This window comes from Molossus molossus, unplaced genomic scaffold (assembly GCF_014108415.1).
Source record: "Molossus molossus isolate mMolMol1 unplaced genomic scaffold, mMolMol1.p scaffold_m16_p_6, whole genome shotgun sequence".
Lineage (NCBI taxonomy): Eukaryota > Metazoa > Chordata > Mammalia > Chiroptera > Molossidae > Molossus > Molossus molossus.
This window is the reverse complement of record NW_023425399.1, coordinates 96,542,503-96,561,626: the sequence shown is the minus strand read 5'-3', so window position 1 is coordinate 96,561,626 and position 19,124 is coordinate 96,542,503. Positions and strand designations below refer to the sequence as shown.

At 46.4% G+C, this 19,124-nt stretch overlaps 1 protein-coding gene across 2 annotated transcripts in view; it reads left to right on the top strand.

The window, feature by feature from the left end:
* LOXHD1 (lipoxygenase homology domains 1) overlaps positions 1-19,124 on the top strand; it is a 149,073-nt gene that overhangs the window by 89,566 nt on the left and 40,383 nt on the right. For both annotated transcript variants that reach the window (XM_036245260.1, XM_036245259.1), the window contains exons 22-26: positions 4,124-4,290; positions 6,815-6,919; positions 11,890-12,018; positions 13,104-13,268; positions 15,987-16,168. In XM_036245260.1, coding sequence (XP_036101153.1) covers positions 4,124-4,290; positions 6,815-6,919; positions 11,890-12,018; positions 13,104-13,268; positions 15,987-16,168 — 748 coding nt within the window. The remainder of the gene's footprint in view (positions 1-4,123; positions 4,291-6,814; positions 6,920-11,889; positions 12,019-13,103; positions 13,269-15,986; positions 16,169-19,124) is intronic.

Genomic DNA, 19,124 nt, shown 5'->3' with positions numbered 1-19,124 from the left:
TGGTTTTTCAGGCTTCTTAGGGTATATTCCTAGAAGTGGGATCACTGGGTCAAATGGCAGTTCAATTTTTAATTTTTTGAGGTAACACCCTATTGTTTTCTATAGTGGCTGCACCAGTCTGCATTCCCACCAGCAGTGTACTAGAGTCCCCTTTTCTCCACACCCTCACCAACACTTGCTGTTTGATGATTTGTTGATGGCAGCCATTCTGACAGGTGTGAGGTGATACCTCATTGTTGTTTTAATTTGCATCTCTCTGATGATTAGTGATGTTGAGCATTTCTTCATATGTCTCTTAGCCATTTGTATGTCCTGTTTGGAGAGGTGTCTAGTTCCTCTGCCCATTTTTTAATTGGTTTCTTTGTCTTCCTTTTGTTGAGTTGTATGAGCACTCTCTCTCTATATATATATTGGAAATTAACCCCTTATCTGATATATCATTGGCAATTATGCTCTCCCATACAGTGGGTTGCCTTTCCATTTTGATGTTTGTATCTTTTGCTGTGCAGAAGCTTTTGAGTTTTGATGTAGTCCAACGTGTTCATTTTCTCTTTTGTTTCTGTTGCCTTAGGTGATGTATCAGTGAAAATTCTGCTGTGTATGATGTCTGAAATTTTGTTGCCTACATTTTCTTCTAGGATTTTTATGGATTCGCGGGACACATTTAAGTCTTTTATCCATTTTGAGTTTATTCTTGGGTATGGTGTAAGTTGAAAGTCTAGTTTCATTTTTTGCATGTAGCTGTCCAATTTTCCCAACACCATTTATTAAAGAGGCTGTCTTTACTCCACTGTATGCTCTTGCCACCTTTGTCAAATATTAATTGAGCATATTGCCTTGGGTCCATTTCTGGGTTCTCTGTTCTGTTCCACTGGTCTATATGCCTGTTCTTGTGCCAGTACCAAGTTGTTTTGATTACAGTGGCTTTGTAGTATAACCTGAAATCTGGTAATGTGATCCCTCCAACTTTGTTCTTCTTTTGCTGTGGCTATTTGAGGTGTTTTTGGTTCCATATGAACTTTTGAAGTATTTGTTCTAGTTCTGTGAAGTATGTCGTTGGTATTTTAATGGGGATTGCATTGAATCTATAGATTGCTTTGGGTAGTATAGACATTTTAATGATGTTAATTCTTCCAATCCATGAACAAGGTATGTGCTTCCACATTTTTATATCTTCCTCTATTTCTTTTTTCAATGACCTATAGTTTTCTGCGAATAGGTCTTTTATTTCTTTGGTTAAGTTTATTCATAGGTATCTTAATTTTTTTGCCACAATGGTAAATGGGATTGTTTTCTTAGTTTCTCTTTCTGTGAGTTCATCATTGGTGTAAAAGAATGCCGTCAATTTCTTGATGTTAATTTTGTATCCTGCTACTTTCCCAAATTCATTTATTAAGTCTAGTAGATTTTTGATGGAGTCTTTAGGGTTTTCTATGTATAGTATCATGTCATCTGCAAATAATGAGAGTTTTACTTCCTCCTTTCCAATTTGCATTCCTTTTATTTTTTCTTCCTGTCTGATTGCTGTGGCTAAGATTTCCAGTACTATGTTAAATAAGAGTGGAGAAAGTGGGCATCCTTGTCTTGTTCCTGTTCTTAAGGGAAATGCTTTTAGTTTTGCCCATTGAGTATGATGTTGGCTGTAGGTCTTTCATATATGGCCTTTATTATGTCAAGATATAATCCCTCTATTCCCACATTACTGAGCATTTTTATCAGAAATGGATGCTGGATTTTGTCGAAGGCTTTTTCAGCATCTATTGATATGATCATGTGGTTTTTATTCTTCATTTTATTTATGTGGTGTATCACATTTATTGATTTGCGAATATTGTACCAGCCTTGCATCCCTGGGATGAATCCCACTTAGTCATGGTGAATAATTTTTTTGATGTATTGCTGGATTCGATTTGCTAGTATCTTGTTCAGGATTTTGGCATCTATGTTCATCAGGGATATTGGTCTGTAGTTTTCTTTCTTTGTAGTGTCTTTTTCTGGTTTTGGAATTAGAATTATGCTGGCCTCATAAAACGAGTTTGGAAGTCTTTCTTCTTCTTGAATTTTTTGAAATAGTTTGAGGAGAATGGGTATTAGTTCTTTCTTGAAAGTTCGGTAAAACTCCCCCGTGAAGCCATCGGGGTCTGGGCTTTTGTTTGTTTGGGAGAGTCTTGATTACCTCTTCAATTTCCTTAGTTGTTATTGGTCTGCTCAAGTTTTCTATCTCTTCCCAGTCCAGTTTTGGGAGACTATGTGTTTCTAGAAATTTGTCCATTTCGCTTAGATTGTCGACTTTGTTGCCATATAATTGTTCATAGTAGTTGTTAACAATATTTTGTATTTCTGTGGTGTCTGTGTGACATTGACTTTATACAGCTGCTGCCCTGGACCCAGTCATCTCCCTCCACGAAAATTGGATGTTCTTGACCCTCTCTGACCCTTACACCCCACCCTCTTCCTTCAGAGGAGTGTGAGTCAGATCCCATCTCCCATCTTTACACCCCCTGGTCAAAGCCTCATGACTGGTCCCTCTGCCTCACCTGGGTCCTCCCATTATCTGCAGCAGTTCAGCCCTCAGGGTCATGTCCCCTCTCCACTCAACCACCTGCTGAGTTTCCCATTTCGCTCAGGGAAAGACCCAGAGCCCTTCTGGTGGCTGCCTCATGTCCCCTTCTTATCCCTCAGTCCCGATCCCCCTCTTGCTCACTCCTGGCTTTGCCTTGAGCTCACCAGACATGGTCCCACTTCACGGCCTTGTCACGTGCGGCCCCTCTGCCTGGTGCTGCTTTCCCCAACGGCTCACCCTCATGCTTTCTCCACGCAGGTCTCTGCTCCGCTGTCACCTGCTCAGGGAGCCCCACTCCCACCCCTGGACCTTTTCTTCCTCTTCCTCTGCTTGTTTTTCTCCCCATCACTTATCATCTGACCTCCAATAAACTGCTGTATTTGGTCATTGTTCCTCTCCCCACAATAGAACAGAAGGTCTGTGCGTAAGGTAGGGACGTCATGTTTTGTTTATTGCTGTGTCCTCCCCAGCACTTAGAAGAGTGCCTGGCACACAATAGGCACACCATAAATACTTATTAAATCAACTAATGAGTAACAGTTATGCCTGATGTACTGAGTCATTCATTAGCTCAGCAAACACATGTCATGCTAAGTGCGGGGGCTCAGACTCCACCTTTGTGGAAAGCTGTGAAGAGGTAGGAGGTAGATGTGTTAGGGTTAGTGCCTTTCTCTCCTACTCTTGGCGTGTGTGGTCTTGGGGAAGTCACTCTGAACCTCAGTCTTTCAGATAAGCAATGACTAATGTTTTAGTATAAGTATGTCCCAATATTGAATTAGACATACTTACACTAAAACATTATTCGTTGCTTATCTAAAATTCAAATGTAACTGGGGATCCTGTGATTTTATTGGTTAAATCTGGCAACTCCAGCAGAGAGGTGAAGAAACTCGTTCAGTCACATGACTATAAGTGGCAGAGTCAGGATTCGAACCCAGGCTGGCTCTGGAAGCGAGTCCTTAATTACTCTGGTCCGCTGCCTCTCTCGGGCCTGGTCTGCCTTCCCTTCCCTCCCGGCTCCTGCATTGCCCTAGGCCTGGCCTCTGCACTGAGGAGTCCGACGTGGTCCTCCCTACCTCAGACTCCAACTCTCCAGTTCCTTAGCCACACTCCACACCTTTTATAAGCAAAATTGTGTCATTCCATTCAAATTCACCACTTACGTATTGAGCACCTTCTTATGTATTGTGCAGCCCTCTCTGCTAAAGTAGTTCTGCCTGATAGATTAGCTCCAGCAAGGGTTGGAACAGTCCCCAGCAGCCCCTGTTCTAGGTCCCTCCAGTATGACCCCGACTGAGGGTCTGCTGTGCTCCAGACTCTGTCACACAGCCATTTTCAATGGCTCGTCTGGAGACTCGTCCCCACATTTGCTCTCTGCTCAAGGCAAGTGACTCTGAAGGCGTGATTGCCAGGCTAGGGAGGATGGGGGCAATGTCACGGAGGGCAGACAAGGGAGCATTTGGGTCCCCCAAGGGCCTCTAATTTCTCAGCCCATGACTACTCCATCACAGGCCTTTCCAAGGAGATATTCCCAACCTCTCCTCATTCCCCATCCCACAGGTACTACTTCCCATGCCAACGCTGGCTGGCCGTGGAGGAGGATGATGGCCAGCTGTCCAGGGAGCTGTTGTCAGTGGATGAGTCCTATGTGCTGCCGCCGGAGGACGAGGAGGGTGGGGGTGGTGCTGAAAACAACGCCCTCGACAACATGGGCCTGGAGCAGAAAGGTTTCCTCAGCTAGGGCTGACTTCTCCCCCCAACCCCCACCCCCGCATCCCTTCCCTCTGCCTCTTTCCCATCCTAGGTCTCCATCTTCCTTCCCTCCCCCAGGAGTTCTGGATACTTCTTCCTCTGGCATTCTATCTGCACTTCCCTCTCATTCCTCCATGGCAAGAACGGGGAGGTGGGTGAGCATGTTCCTACATGTCTACCATAGGCTGGGTATATACAGTACAGTGTACAGTACAAGGAAAGAAAAGGGAAGGGAAGGGAAGGAAAGGGATGGAATGGGATGGGATGGAAAGGAAAGGTATGGAAAGGAAAGGTATGGAATGGAGAGGAGAGGAGAGGAGAGGAGAGGAGAGGAGAGGAGAGGAGAGGAGAGGAGAGGAGAGGAGAGGAGAAGAAATGGAATGGAATGAAGAGGAATGGAATGGAAAGAAATGGAATGGAATGGAAAGGAATGGAATGGGAATGGAATGGAATGGGATGGAGAGGAATGGAATGGAAAGAAATGTAATCGAATGGAATGGAATGGAAAGAAATGGAATGGAATGGAATGGAATGGAATGGAATGGAATGGAATGGAATGGAATGGAATGGAATGGAATGGAGAGAAATGTAATCGAATGGAATGGAATGGAATGGAAAGAAATGGAATGGAATGGAATGGAATGGAATGGAATGGAATGGAATGGAATGGAATGGAATGGAATGGAGAGAAATGGAATGGAAAGAAATGGAATGGAATGGAGAGGAGAGGAGAGGAGAGGAGAGGAGAGGAGAGGAGAGGAGAGGAGAGGAGAGGAGAGGAGAGGAGAGGAATGGAATGAAATGGAGAGGAATGGAATGGAATGGAATGGAATGGAATGGAATGGAATGGAATGGAATGGAATGGAAAGAAATGGAATGGAAAGAAATGGAATGGAAAGGAATGGAATGGAAAGGAATGGGAAAAAATGGAATGGAATGGAAATGGAATGGAAAGAAATGGAATGGAAAGAAATGGAATGGAAAGGAATGGAATGGAAAGGAATGGGAAAAAATGGAATGGAATGGAAATGGAATGGAGAGGAATGGAATGGAATGGAAAGGAATGGAATGGAAAGAAATGGAATGGAAAGAAATGGAATGGAAAGGAATGGAATGGAAAGGAATGGGAAAAAATGGAATGGAATGGAAATGGAATGGAGAGGAATGGAATGGAATGGAAAGGAATGGAAAGAAATAGAATGGAATGGAGAGGAATAGAGAGGAGAGGAGAGGAGAGGAGAGGAGAGGAGAGGAGAGGAGAGGAGAGGAGAGGAGAGGAGAGGAGAGGAGAGGAGAGGAGAGGAGAGGAGAGGAGAGGAGAGTAATGGAATGAAATGGAATGGAAAGGAATGGGGAAAAATGTAATGGAATGGAATGGAATGGAGAGGAATGGAATGGAGAGGAATGGAATGGAAATGAATGGAATGGAGAGGAATGGAATGGAGAGGAATGGAATGGAATGGAAAGGAATGGAATGGAAAGAAATGGAATAGAATGGAATGGAATGGAATGGAATGGAATGGAGAGGAATGGAATGGAAAGAAATGGAATGGAATGGAAAGGAATGGAATGGAAAAATGGAATAGAATGGAATGGAATGGAATGGACTGGAATGGAATGGAATGGAATGGAATGGAATGGAGAGAAATGGAATGGAAAGAAATGGAATGGAATGGAATGGAATGGAATGGAATGGAATGGAATGGAATGGAGAGGAATGGAATGGAATAGAATGGAATGGAATGGAATGGAATGGAGAGGAATGGAAAGAAATGAAATGGAAAGAAATGGAAAGGGAAGGGAAGGGAAGGGAAGGGAAGGGAAGGGAAGGGAAGGGAAGGGAAGGGAAGGGAAGGGAAGAAGGAAAGGAAAAGGAAAGGAAAGGAAAGGAAAAAAGGAAAGGAAAGGAAAGGAAAGGAAAGGAAAGGAAAGGAAAGGAAAGGAAAGGAAAAGGAAAGGAAAGGAAAGGAAAGGAAAAGGAAAGGAAGGAAAGGAAAGGAAAGGAAAGGAAAGGAAAGGAAAGGAAAGGAAAGTTAAGTTAAGTTGTACCTGGTTCTGACTTGGCCTTGTGTTCTCCCTTCCAGGCACATTAGAGGCTCTCAATATATTTTTGTCAAGAGAAATAATGAACTTTCAAGAGTTCTATGATGCTTATACTCCCTTCCTTGAAACTCAAATCACTAAAAGTCTTCCAGACCTGGAGGAATCAGACTAGTGTTCTTGGATGATGAGCCCCTGACCTTCACAGTCACCCCAAGTCTCCCTTAAGCATCCTACAACTCTATTGGTTGAGCGCTTCCTGTGTGGGTTGGAGGTAGGGGAGACCTCATCTTTGCCTCAGGAAGTTTCCATACTAAAGGCAACTGCAGAGCAGTGCACCCTGCCAGTAAAGCAATTCGTAGGAACGGTCAGCATGAACATAGAAACACAGTATGTTTTCTCTCTCCTTGCATGGGAGGAGCAATGTGCCACTCATTTCTCCACACTCTTCTCCTGCAGATAAATCTACCACATTCCAAGTGACCATAAAGACTGGGGACAAGAAGAACGCAGGCACAGATGCCAATGTCTTTATCACACTCTTTGGCACAAACGACAACACTGGTAAGAAAATAATGTAGGTCTGGGGTTTGCCCACGTTGTCCCCAGGGGGACTAGAACACTCAGCAGCATGTTCCAAGGAAATCCTGCTTGTCTCCCCATCCCACTCTCTCTCTCTTGAAAAAACATCACTTTGCCCTGGCCAGTTTGGCTCAGCGGTTAAAGCATTGGCCGGCAGTCCCAAGAAACCCAGGTTGGTCGTGCGGGTGGCAACCACTCTATGTGTCCCTTTCATGTTGATGTTTCTCTCTCTCTCTCTCTCTCTCTCTCTCTCTCTCTACCTGAATAAAAAATGGAAAAATGTCCTCAGGTGAGGATAAAAACAAAACAAAAAATACATCACTTTAAGAATTCCCCTTTATTGTCTTACTGTATTTTATCTTGGGAAGAACACTTAACATGAGATCTATTCTCGTAAATTTTATGTGTACATTATTGTTGGCTAAAGGTATGTGTTGTATAGATCTCCAGAGCTTATTAATCTCACTAAACTGAAACTTTATGCCTGTTGATTAATAATTCCCATTGCCCCTCCCCAGCTTCTGATAACCACCAGTCCAGTCTTTGATTTTATGAATTTAACTATATGGGATACCTCATGGAAGTTGAATTATGCTGTATTTGTCTTTCTATGTCTGACTTATTTCACTTAACATAATGTCCTCAAAGACCATCTATGATATTGCAGATTGTCCTTTTTAAAGGCTGAATAGTATTCCATTGTATGTATATACCACAGTCTCTTTCTCCATTCATCTGTCAATGGACATTTAAGTTTCCCCCCACATCTTAGCTATTGTGAACAGTGCTGCAATGAACATGGCAGTGTGAATATCTTTTTATTATCCTGATTTCAATTATTTTGGATCTATACTCAGAAAAGGGATTGCTGGACCATATGGTAGTTATACTTTTAAATTTTTAAGAAACTATTATACTGTTTTCCATAACAACTGTACCATTTTGCATTCCCATCAACTGTATGCAATGGTTCCAATTTCTCCACATCCTCACCAACACTTGTCTTTTGCTTTTTTGATAGCAGCCATCCTGACAGGTGTGAGGTGATATTGTGGTTTTGATTTTCATTTCCCTAATGATTAGTGACAATGAGCACTTTTTCATATACTGTTGGCCTTTGTATGTCTTCTTTGGAGAAATGTTTATTTAAGTCCTTAGCCTATTTTTTAAATTGGGTTATTCGTCTTTTGTTATTGGGTTGTAGGAGTTTCTTATATATTTTGGAGATTAACCCCTTATACATGGTTTGCAAATATTTTCTCCCATTCTGTAGGTGGCCTTTTCACTCTGTTGATCATTTCTTTTGCTGTGTAGGAACTTTTTAGCTTGATGTAGTCTCACTTGTTCATTTAGTTTCTGTTGTCTGCTTATGGTGTCATACCATGAAATCATTGCCAACGCTCATGTCATGAAGCTTTTGCCCTATGTTTTCTTCCTAGAGTTTTACAGTTTGTTTCAGGGCTTATGTTCAAGTCTTTAATCCATTTTTAATCTGTGTTTGTGTATGGTGTAAAATCAGGGCCCAGATCAATTCTTTCACATGTAAATATCCAGTTTTCCCAGAAGAGAGTATCCTTTCCTGTTGCGTATTCTTGCATGTCTCCGACTCATGACAGGTTGCATGCAAGTGGCCTCATCCAAGAAAGGCAGTTGCTTTTTTCTTAAAAATCTCTGCGTGAGGGGACTTGTCTACCTGGGTTGTGAGTACTGTTTACTTTGGAAATTCTTCCTAGGCCTTACTAAGGCTGTCCCGCTGCATCCAGCGGCAGACAGCCCCCTTGCCGCCTTGACAGCCCTGGGCAATGTGGAAGCCAGGTGAGTCATCTTCTTTTCTGTGTCCTCACCTCAGGCAATGGTGACCGATCCTCTGGTCAGTCATCTTCCAGGTCTTAAAATTTTTACCATTTCCTGTGTTCTTCCTGGGGACATCTCTCTATTTGTCTTTTAAAAGCATAGTTAAGAGCCCTGGCTGACTTGGCACAGCAGTTAGAGCGTCAGCCCGCGGACCAGAGAGGCCTGGGTTCGGTTCCTGCTAAGGGCACGTACCTTGGTTGCAGTTTGTCCCCGGCCCCAGTCGGGGTCATGTGGGTGGCAACCAGTCGATGTGTCTCTCTCATGTCGATGTTTCTCTCTCTTCCCCCCTCTGTTCCTCCCGCTCTATCTGAAGATAAATGCAAAAGTGTCCTTGGGTGAGGATAAAAAATAAAAGCATAAGAGGCTTTCCCAATCCAGACAGAGAGTGATCCCTTCTACGTGTCGTCTGCCAGTTTTCTCCTTCTGTTCTAATGGTAGCAGAAATTCTAACTCTAACTCCACCCCAGTAAGGAAAATCCCGGCACTTCTCAACCTCACAAACAGTGGGGTTCCAGGCTACTCTTAATATGAGATGCTCAGGGAGTTTAGAGTCATTCAGGAGACTCTGCCCAGGTACTCAGAGAAGGTGACACTTTGTGCTGGGGTCAGCCATCCACTTGGGCTACCTGTCCAGCCATTCTGTGTGAGTTCAGAGAGAATCGGTCCCTCAAGAAAGCATCATGTATTTGCTCAAAACCCTGCGGGTCCAGAGTCTTCTGCCAAGCATCATTGAATAATGAAGGGACCTCAAGACTCAATTAAAACAGAAGGGTGTACAGTCCACATGGGGGTGCACCTCGAGGGCCCAGCTGGGTGACCAGTGAGGCTGTGCCACTGGTCCCTACCAGATACCTACTACAATAGGCTACCCTAGGAAGCCAAGGAGACGTAGCAACTCTACTTAATACATAGAAAAAAACATAGGGAGACAGTCAAAATGAGGAGATAAAGAAATGTGTCCCAAATGAAAGAGAAGAACAAAACTCCAAGAAAAAAACTAAATGATACAGAGATAAGCAATCTAACAGATGTAGAATTCAAAATACTGGTTATAAGGATGCTCAAGGAACTTAGTGAGGACCTCAAGAGCATAAAAAATAACCAGTCAAAAATGAAGGATGCACTAACTGAAATAAAAAATAATTTATAGGGAATTGATAGTAGAGTAGGTAAATCCAAGAAGCAAACCGTCAATTTGGAATATAAGGAAGCAAAAAACACTCAATCAGAACAGCAAAAAGAAAAAAGAATCCAAAAAAATGAGGATAGTGTAAGGAGCCTCTGGGACAACTTCAAGTGTGCCAACATTCACATCTTGAGGATACCAGAAAGAGAAGAGAGAGAACAGAAATTGAAACCTATTTGAAACAATAATGGCAGAAAACTTCTCTAACTTGGTGAAGGAAACAGACCTACAAGTCCAGGAAGCACAGAGAGTCCCTGACAAGTTGAACCCAAAGAGGCCCACACAAAGACACATCATAATGAAAATGCAAAAGGTTAAAGACAAAGAGAGAATCTTAAAAGCAGCAAGGGAAAAGCAGTTAGTTACCTACAAGAAGCTCCCATTAGACTGTCAGCTGATTTCTCAAAAGAAACTTTGCAGGCCAGAAGGGAGTGGCAAGAAATATTCAGAGTGATGAAAAGCAAGAACCTACAACCAAGATTACTCTATTGATGGATATATAATGGAGGAAGAAGAGGAGGAGGAGGAGAAGAAGAAAAATACGAACAATAAAATGACAATAAATACATATCCATCAATAATTGAATCTACAAACAAAATGAACAAGTAGAATAGAAACAGACTCATAGGTACAGAGAACTTTTTGTTGATTACCAGATGGGGGGTAGGGGGATGGGCACAAAAGGTGAAGGGATTAAATACAAATTGGTTGTTAGATTGAGGAACCTCAAAGGGAAGGGGGGAGGGGTGGGAAGAGATAAACCAAATAACTTATAAGTATATATGCATAACCAATGAACAAAGACAATAGTGTGGGGAAGGCAGGAGGGGTTGGGAGCAGTGAGGAGGGGGTCAATGGAGAAAAATGGGGGACATCTGTAATACATTCAACAATAAAGATAAGTTTTAAAAAAATTGAACATGTAAAATATTTGAGACAAAATGACCTCATAAAGATTTATTATTACTTAATAAGTTAGATCATCTATAAGGAATGAATTAGGTCATAACTTATAAGATGTATGTCATTGTGATAGTTACTGAACCATGGGCCGTGGAATTGAGGATCTTTAACAACTACTTGTGTTTGCCAAGGGATTTCTGTGTCAGGGGCGTTCCTGAGCACTCAGCAGCCTTCATCTTACGAAATTCTCACAGCTCAGTAGAAAGGCACCAAGACCACCCCTTTTGACATCTGAGGAAACCAAGCCTCAGAGAATTAAGTAATTTGCCCAAGACCACTCAGATGTTAAGTGGCAAGGCCAGCCATTGAACCAAGGTCTGTCTGATTTTTGTGCACTGTCTGTAATGAGTCCATGAGCATCAGAAGATTTTCTACCTGGAGTGGGCTCAGAGCTGGGACTCACAAGGGTAAGGGATGGCAATGACATTGAGACCACATCAAATTTCAGACTGATGCCACAGCCAAGGTCCCAGGACAGACTGCATATGTAAGATGACCAGTTGAGGGGAGCATTGGAAGCCATTTCTTCCATAGGCCCCTCCTTTAGGAGGCCTCCATTTCCCCGGGGAGCCCGGGGAGGGTGGCTCTGTCACTGGCTCCTCCCCATGTTAGAAACATACCAGGTATGGAAGGAGAGCAGACGCTGACCTTGGGCCCCACCACTTCCTCCTGGACGATCTTGGATAAGGCACTCGGCCTCTTGGTGTGTCTCCTTTCTTTAGATACAAACTGGAAGTAAAAATACATACTCAGAGGGTTATTGTGAAGCTCAATAAAGACACCAAAATAATATATGCCAAAGTGCCCAGTGGATGGTAATTGCACAGTCTAAAACTGATGAAAATTCATAAAGTTTGGTCATTATGAGGAAAGACTGAGAGGGGTGGGCAGACTAGGTTTGAAAGGTCTCGGGGCCATCCATTCACATTGAGGTCATCTGGTTGGCAGGAATGACCCTCCTGAAATCCTCCAAGACCAACAGCGACAAGTTTGAGAGGGACAGCATTGATATCTTCACCGTGGAGACCCTGGACCTGGGAGATCTATGGAAAGTCAGGCTCGGCCATGACAACACAGGTGTGACTTCCTCCCCTCTGTCCCTGCTGAGAATGTGAGGACCGCAGACAGGTCCCATTGGGTGTCTGGGAAAGAACCTGGGGGAAACTTGAATGTCATCTGCCTTCCACAGACGCAACTTCCTAAATCCCTTCAGCTCAGTGGAACCCTAGCTGCATGCAGAGATTCTGATCCAATTGATCTGGGGTGGGGCCTGGATACTGGTGGTTTTAAAAGCCTTTCTTAAACCCCCACCCCCGGTAATTTTAATGTACAGTCAGATTTGAGAGTCCTTGATCTAGCTCAGTGGTTCTCAAATTTGAGTATATATCGAAACCACCTGGGGGACTTATTAAAACATAGATTTCTAGGCCCCATCCCCAGAGTCTTTGATTCAGTAGGTCTGGATGGGGTCCAAGTGATGCTGAGGCTGCTGGTCTGGGAACCCCACTTTGAGAACCACTGATCTAACCAATCCTTTCTAGAAACCACTGACACTACTGCCAAAGGATGTGCCCAAGTAAATGAGTAAAATGGACTCATTTACTTGGTCTTCAAACCATGTCTTCTAAACCCACAGAAGAAGGCTCTCCTCCTGGCACTGGGTCTAAGGGACAGTGCTCTCTGCCTGGCTTCCATCGCCTTCATTAAGCTTGAGCACACCTTTCCCAGGAGGAACATTGATCCTTCACTGATTTCCCTTCCATTCATGAATCACAAAACGAGGCCAGGGAGCTGAGAGTGTCATCCCTGTCACGGGGTAGAATTATAAAGTCCTTGTTAACACGAGGACTCTGGGCTTCCTGTTTGGAGCACCTTCCACTCCAGACCGTGTCCTTGCTTCCCTCCCCTCAGACTCTGCTCTCCTGGCCCCTCTTCTTTACGCTCCTTTGCGCTTGCTGATTTCACTGACAGCAGCGTGAGCTGGGTGCATGTTTTCACAGGGATCATTTTAGCAGAGCTGTAAGCAAAAGGGATGACATGCTCATGGCAGAGCTGTAGGCATCAGCTGTTGAGTAGGGAAGGATGCTTAAAGTCCCTGACATTACCCCCAGGAAGCCCCCTGCAGAAGTCCTTGACCGGTTCTGTGTCTCCTCTCCCTCCAGGCAAGGCTCCAGGCTGGTTTGTAGAATGGGTAGAGGTGGATGCCCCATGCCTTGGAAAGTGCATGACATTCCCCTGTGGCCGCTGGCTGTCCAAGAATGAAGACGACGGGGCCATCGTCAGGGACCTCTTCCACGAGGAGCTTCAAACGAGGCTGTACACGCCATGTAGGAACCGTACACGGCAAGGCTGGCCCTATTTCCAGCTCCTACCACCCTCCACCGCAACTCAGTTCCAATCCCTCCTCTAGCGTCCACTCGTGGCCAGGCTGACCGTGGAGACTTGGGTCTCTTGCTTCTTTTCCAAATTCCTGAGTCCTGTGCAGGCAGTGGGCTGAACCCTGGATTCGGGGAAGAAAACATGAGACTTATTCTAAACTAGCTGGTGACAATAGGCAGCAAGCCTGGCCTCTCTGAGGCTCAGTTTCCCCATCTGCAAAACAGATGTATTAAAGCAAGATGGCTGTTAAGACCCCAAAAGGAAGAAAGATAAAGTCTAACTGTGAGATATCATTATCAGCCCCATCTCCTGTCCCCATTCCAGTCATTGCGTGCCAGAGGAATCACTGCTGTAGCAGTGGACAAATTGGGGGACAAGTTGAAAATGAAGTAAATGTAATCTTTTTAGCAGCCAGAGGAAAAAGAATAATTGTTTCTATACACATAGGTAAATACTATGTACTGAAACTCAGACTGAAGTCAACCAAACTATAAAAATCTGACTGAATATGCTAAATTCTGAACTAAACCCAGAGAGTACCATTTTTTTTAGCCAATTATTAGCTGTATCAAAATATTTCCCCCAAGCAACTCATACTTAGTACAAATCAATGATCAACAGAATTTTTTTTTTTTTTTTTTGCCTACAGCAATTAAACTGGCAATGACCAGATCATCAAAATACTTATCAGTCCAAAGCCTAAGAGAGAGTGACATTTTCTTCTAGTAAAGCCCTTGCAGATATAAAACAAATTCTAGATCCGGCCTCTGCCCCCAGGACTGGCCTGCAGACTAGGACGGACACGCGCCTGACGGGCGCACACAGAGCGGCGGTGTTGGGTGGGAACCTTCAGGACAGAAACACTCGATTCTCCCTTCATGCCCTGGGACAGGCCTTGCTCTTTACAGCTCAAACCTAAAACGAATCCATCTGCCTTTGTCTTACATTCATATGTGTCAAAAGGGGGTGGGGAGGGCAGGAAGGACTTGGCCTCCGGACTGATGGGCGATGGAGGCACCTTCGAAGTGCAGCTCTCCCCGGGGTGCGCACAGTGAGGAGGGGTCTGCTGCCTCGAACCTGCTTCCCTGAGAAGTAATGTCCTTCCTGGGGCCCCAAAGCCGGGAGCTCCAGGGGCGGGCGGGGGCTGTGGTTCAGGAATGGTGGAAACAGCCCAGCCATCATCATCAGGGGCCTAGAAGGAATCAAGGCCGTTCTCAAGTCTTCCCAAACACGTGGAACCACATGGTAGGGGCGTATAAATGAGGAAGGGGGCTATTGAAATGTCTGAACGTACAGGCTTCGTGGGGGAGGTGGGGCACGGCAGGGAGCCCTGAATGTCAGCATCGTGCAGTGTCAGGGCTGGGAGGAACCGTAGTCTTCACCCTATATTCTAGGAACCCCAGGTAGCTGAAGTAAGTGTCTGAGGGCAGCTGGTGGGTGGGGGGCAAGGGCTGAGAAGGGACAGCCCTCCGCCCCCCAATTCAGGCCATCAGAGAGCACCTTAGCTTTAAAAAGTCAAGGTTTTTTTCCTGAACATTCTTGATAACTGTAGTTATAAGAATCCTGCAGCTAAAGAAACTGAAAACTACAGATGTAGTTAAACCTCCTCACTTTATAGGCAAAGAAACAAGCCCAGAGAAGGATAGCCACTTGCCCAAGGACACACAGCGACTCAACGGCAGATGCAGAACTAGAAACCAGGGAGCAAATCGGAGCCCAGGCCCAGGACAATGAGGGTGAAGGGTGGGCTGTTTCCAGGGCTTCTCCCATTGCCAACCAGTCTCAGGAAAACTCAAATCCATTGCCAGCTTCGCTTCTCAAGGCCTCACAGGCTGTACGCCACGAAGAAACCCCAGAGGAATAAAAAGAAAGGGCCCTGGGCTGCAGAGGGCACCTCCATTATTGCCAGAGGGCCTAGAAGAGTTGGGACTCTCTTCCCCTAAACCCACTGGAGAGGGCCCTGATCGGGCCCCCGTGGGACCAGCGGTCACCTGCACAGGCCGCTCCCCCTACCTCCAGGTCATGGCAACAGCACCTGCAGAGGTTGGCCACACAGGAGATAGGGTCAGACATGTCTGGGTTCAAGTTCAAGTTCCACACCAACCGGCTATGTGATGACCTGGGGGTAGTTACTTCACCTCTCTGAACCTTGGTTTTCTCCTTTGTAAACCTGAGTACAACCCCCCTCCATAGGGGCACTCGGAATGGAGAATGTTGGTATGGAGTCTGGCACATGGCAAGTACTCAGTGAGTGACAACTGTTATTATTACAGATATTATCACTACAGTCTATAGCAAGGTAACAATGATAAGAAATGAACTGCAGATTTCTCCCCTGGACATGGTTGTGGCCACCTGTGAGAAGGTGATTTCTAAAGTGACTTCTTTAGAGGGTCAGGATCACAGGAGAGTGTGAATTTCCTCTTGAACTGTTCTCCAAGTTTTCAATTTTTTAATTATGACCCGTAGTAAGTATACGCATTTACATACAAAAGTGACAAATTAAAATGTCACAAAACAAGTTTACCTCACTGTGTGAGGTAACCGCGTGAAGGCCCGGGTCCCTGGGGAGCAGTCTGGGCGGCGGTGCTGTGACCTTGGCCTCGGCCATGTTTGTTTTCTATTCTCACATCCCCTCTGACTTCCCCTTCGTCCCCCACCCCCAGTTGTCCCTTATGAGATCACCCTCTACACCAGCGATATCTTTGCCGCCGGGACAGACGCCAACATCTTCATCGTCATCTATGGCTGCGATGGCGTGTGCACCGAGCAGAAATACCTGTGCACCAATAAGAGGGAGCAGAAGATGTTCTTTGAGAGGAAGTCCGCCTCCCGCTTCATTATGGAGGTAAGTGGGCTCAGCAGGCTGCCAGGAGCCAGGACCCGGGGGGGCGGGGGGCCCAGAAGAGCAGCAAGGAGAATGAGCCCTGCATCAGAGGCAGACACGTTCTCACCAGTGAGGAACATGGCAGCTGATCGACTGCTCTGGGGCTCAGTCCACCCGAGAAATCAGGACGAGGGTGAGCCCCGTCTTGTCCCTCCAGAACTGGTGTAGGGCCATCTCCAGTGCTGCCAACAACAACATCCATGCATCCGTGGGGAGAGCTGCCTTCCAGACTCGCCCGTCACACACCTGAGTCTCCCACTCATCCGCCAAGCTGTGGCCCAACAACCCGATACAGAACACTCCGTGTGCTTCTCGGGGCCCTGGTTGGTTGACGTTCAATATGGACGTAGGTCAAAGCACCCTGGTATCTTGTACACTTCAGCTCAGTGCCTCCCCTGCGCACCCACTGTGTGTTAGACTGGGTGGGAGAGTTAAGAGAAGAGGGAACCCAGACTCTGCCTGTGAGGGTCTGGGGGACCCCTGAGTGCCACACAAAGCTAATGAGAGAGTCTGGTGATCATCATAACTGCTCCTGTGGCTAAGAAGGCACTGCTGTAGGGTTTTCCCTGTATTCACGCAAGCCTCATAAGAGTTCTGTGCTGTGATTATCCCTGTTTAAAGATGGAGAGATTGACGCACAGAGAGTTTAGTAACTTACATAAAATCACACAACTAAGGAATAGAGGAAGCAGGATTCCAACCCAGGGGACTGGCTCAGACTATGGGCTCTTAGCCTCTGCAGGGCATTAGCCCATGGGGCTGAGGGTACATGGTGGCGCCAAATGAGCCTGCTGTGGGTGTTCAGAGAAGGGAGAGGCTCCCTGGACGTGGCAGCTTTGAGCTGGTCATGAAAGTGGGCATCAGCAGGGACAAGGAGGGGAGGTATCCAAAGCCAGGAGAACATGGTGGCCAAGGACCACGGGTGAAAATATACACCACGTGTGGTTTGAGGTTTGACCAAAGGGGACAGGAGAGGGATGTGACTAGCGTAGAGGGCTAGATGAGGCAGGACTTAAAGGGGACGACTCTGAGGGAGAAGAGCTGAGTCTCAGGAGCCTGGACTCTCTGGGCAGTGGGGACCTTTGGAGATGTGGCCCTGATTTTCTGATAGGAAACAAGTCCAGAACCCTAACCTCCTTCCCTGGCCAGTGTCCGTGCCGGGGACTCCCTACTCCCCACCTTCTCTGGAAGCAGACAATACTTGTGGGAAGGTTGCAACCTTGGTGGAATCCTTTAACAAGAAAAATTCAAAAGTGATTCATCTATCCACACAAAGCCACATCTCATCCATCCGAGACGTGGTGCGTGAGTCACCCATGCCTGATGCCATCAGAGGCCGGGCTGTGATGACACCTCAGTGTGACTTCCGGGAGTCTTATCAAGGAGTCCTCACTAGCAGGCAGCTGTAATTTGCCCATCATTTGTTGCTATCTTTTTACTTTTTTCTCTCAAACCTCTCTGGGTGTTAGGGGACTATGGGAACTTGGAAACACATGAAAAAGCTTTGTGTCCCTTTCTCTCCCTTTCTCTTTTCTGACTGATCTTCAGAGAAGAGGATGAGCACTGGGTTGTGAGCCCAGAAACCTGTGTTCTAGTTCCGGCTTCAGATTAGCCACTAGCTTATGAGCGAGCCCCCCACACCCTCTCTGTGGCCTCATCCTAAGACACGGGACTTGGCTGGGGAAAGAGCCAGGTCAGCTCGCATGGATGGAGCACTTCCCACGTGCCATCCCTGTTCTACAGCTTGATGTGTGTCAGCTTGATGAATCCTCATCACCATTGCAAGAGCTCGGTGGGCTGATGACCCAGTTTACCCTGAAACAGCACAGGGAGGTTAAGGTGTCATAATCGTAGAACGTCAGAGCCTCAGAGCCGGGGCTTAGACTCAAGCTGCTCAGTTCCCGAGCCTTCTCTGCTTAACTCTTTCACCTCTTGGGAGAATGCTGGCGTCCCTTCTGATTCTGACGCCGTCTGAGTCACTCCTGAGGCCCACTGTCTGGTCAGTGGCCCCCTCCTTGCTCTCTGAGGGGTCGTGGTTGAGATGGCCTCCCTGGCGCGGCCTGTGTGACTGACTGAGTGGCTGGATGATTAAGGCTATAGAAGGGCCATTGAAGCCGTGGTTCACACATCTCAGCCTCAGAGACGGGACAGACGGGACAGGGAGGAGGAAGAACCTGGACAGAGGGAGAAGCAGACAAGTCTCCACTCCCTGGTTCTGCCGGGCAGCTCAGTGTCCTCAAGTGGAGATTCTGTGAGCCAAGGATTTCACCCATAGCCTGTGTTTCTCCTGCCAGGAAAGAACAAGACCCTCCTTTAAAAATGTCCGTAGCATTGACATCACTGGTGTTTGTTTAATGATTCAGAAAGCCCCTCGGGGGCACGCAAGAGACTCCACCTCCCTGATGACGCTGGCGAGTTGGCCAGTGGGGAGCTGGGCTGTGACGCAGGGCAGCAGAAGCACCAGCTGCTGGAGCACCCTGGCAATCCACGGTTCCCAGGACGCGCTGAGCTGGTCACCTAGAAGGACAGGATGGTTTACAAAAGAACCGTGGCTGCGATCTTAGACCTGGAAGTGACCTCAAGGGGTTACCCTGCCCTGCCCCTTCCTTCAGCTGACATTAGTCCCCCCATTTTATAGAGGAGGAAGTTGAGACCTGGAAGGTCAGGTGGGTTGCCTCAGATCACGCAGCTCACAGGTGGCAGAGCTGGGGTCACAGCTGGGAAGGATGGGGTGGGGTGACAGGACTCCCCGAGGCATCAGCTGGGGCAGGTGTAGGAGGAAGCAGGAAACCTGGTTGGAGGCTGTACCAGTTCCCCCAGAGGTCACTTCTGGGTTACAGAGGCTTCACACTTGATGAATGATCGATCATTCAGATGCCACTCTCCCCCAGAGCTGACGATGGCATTTCCTGGTGGC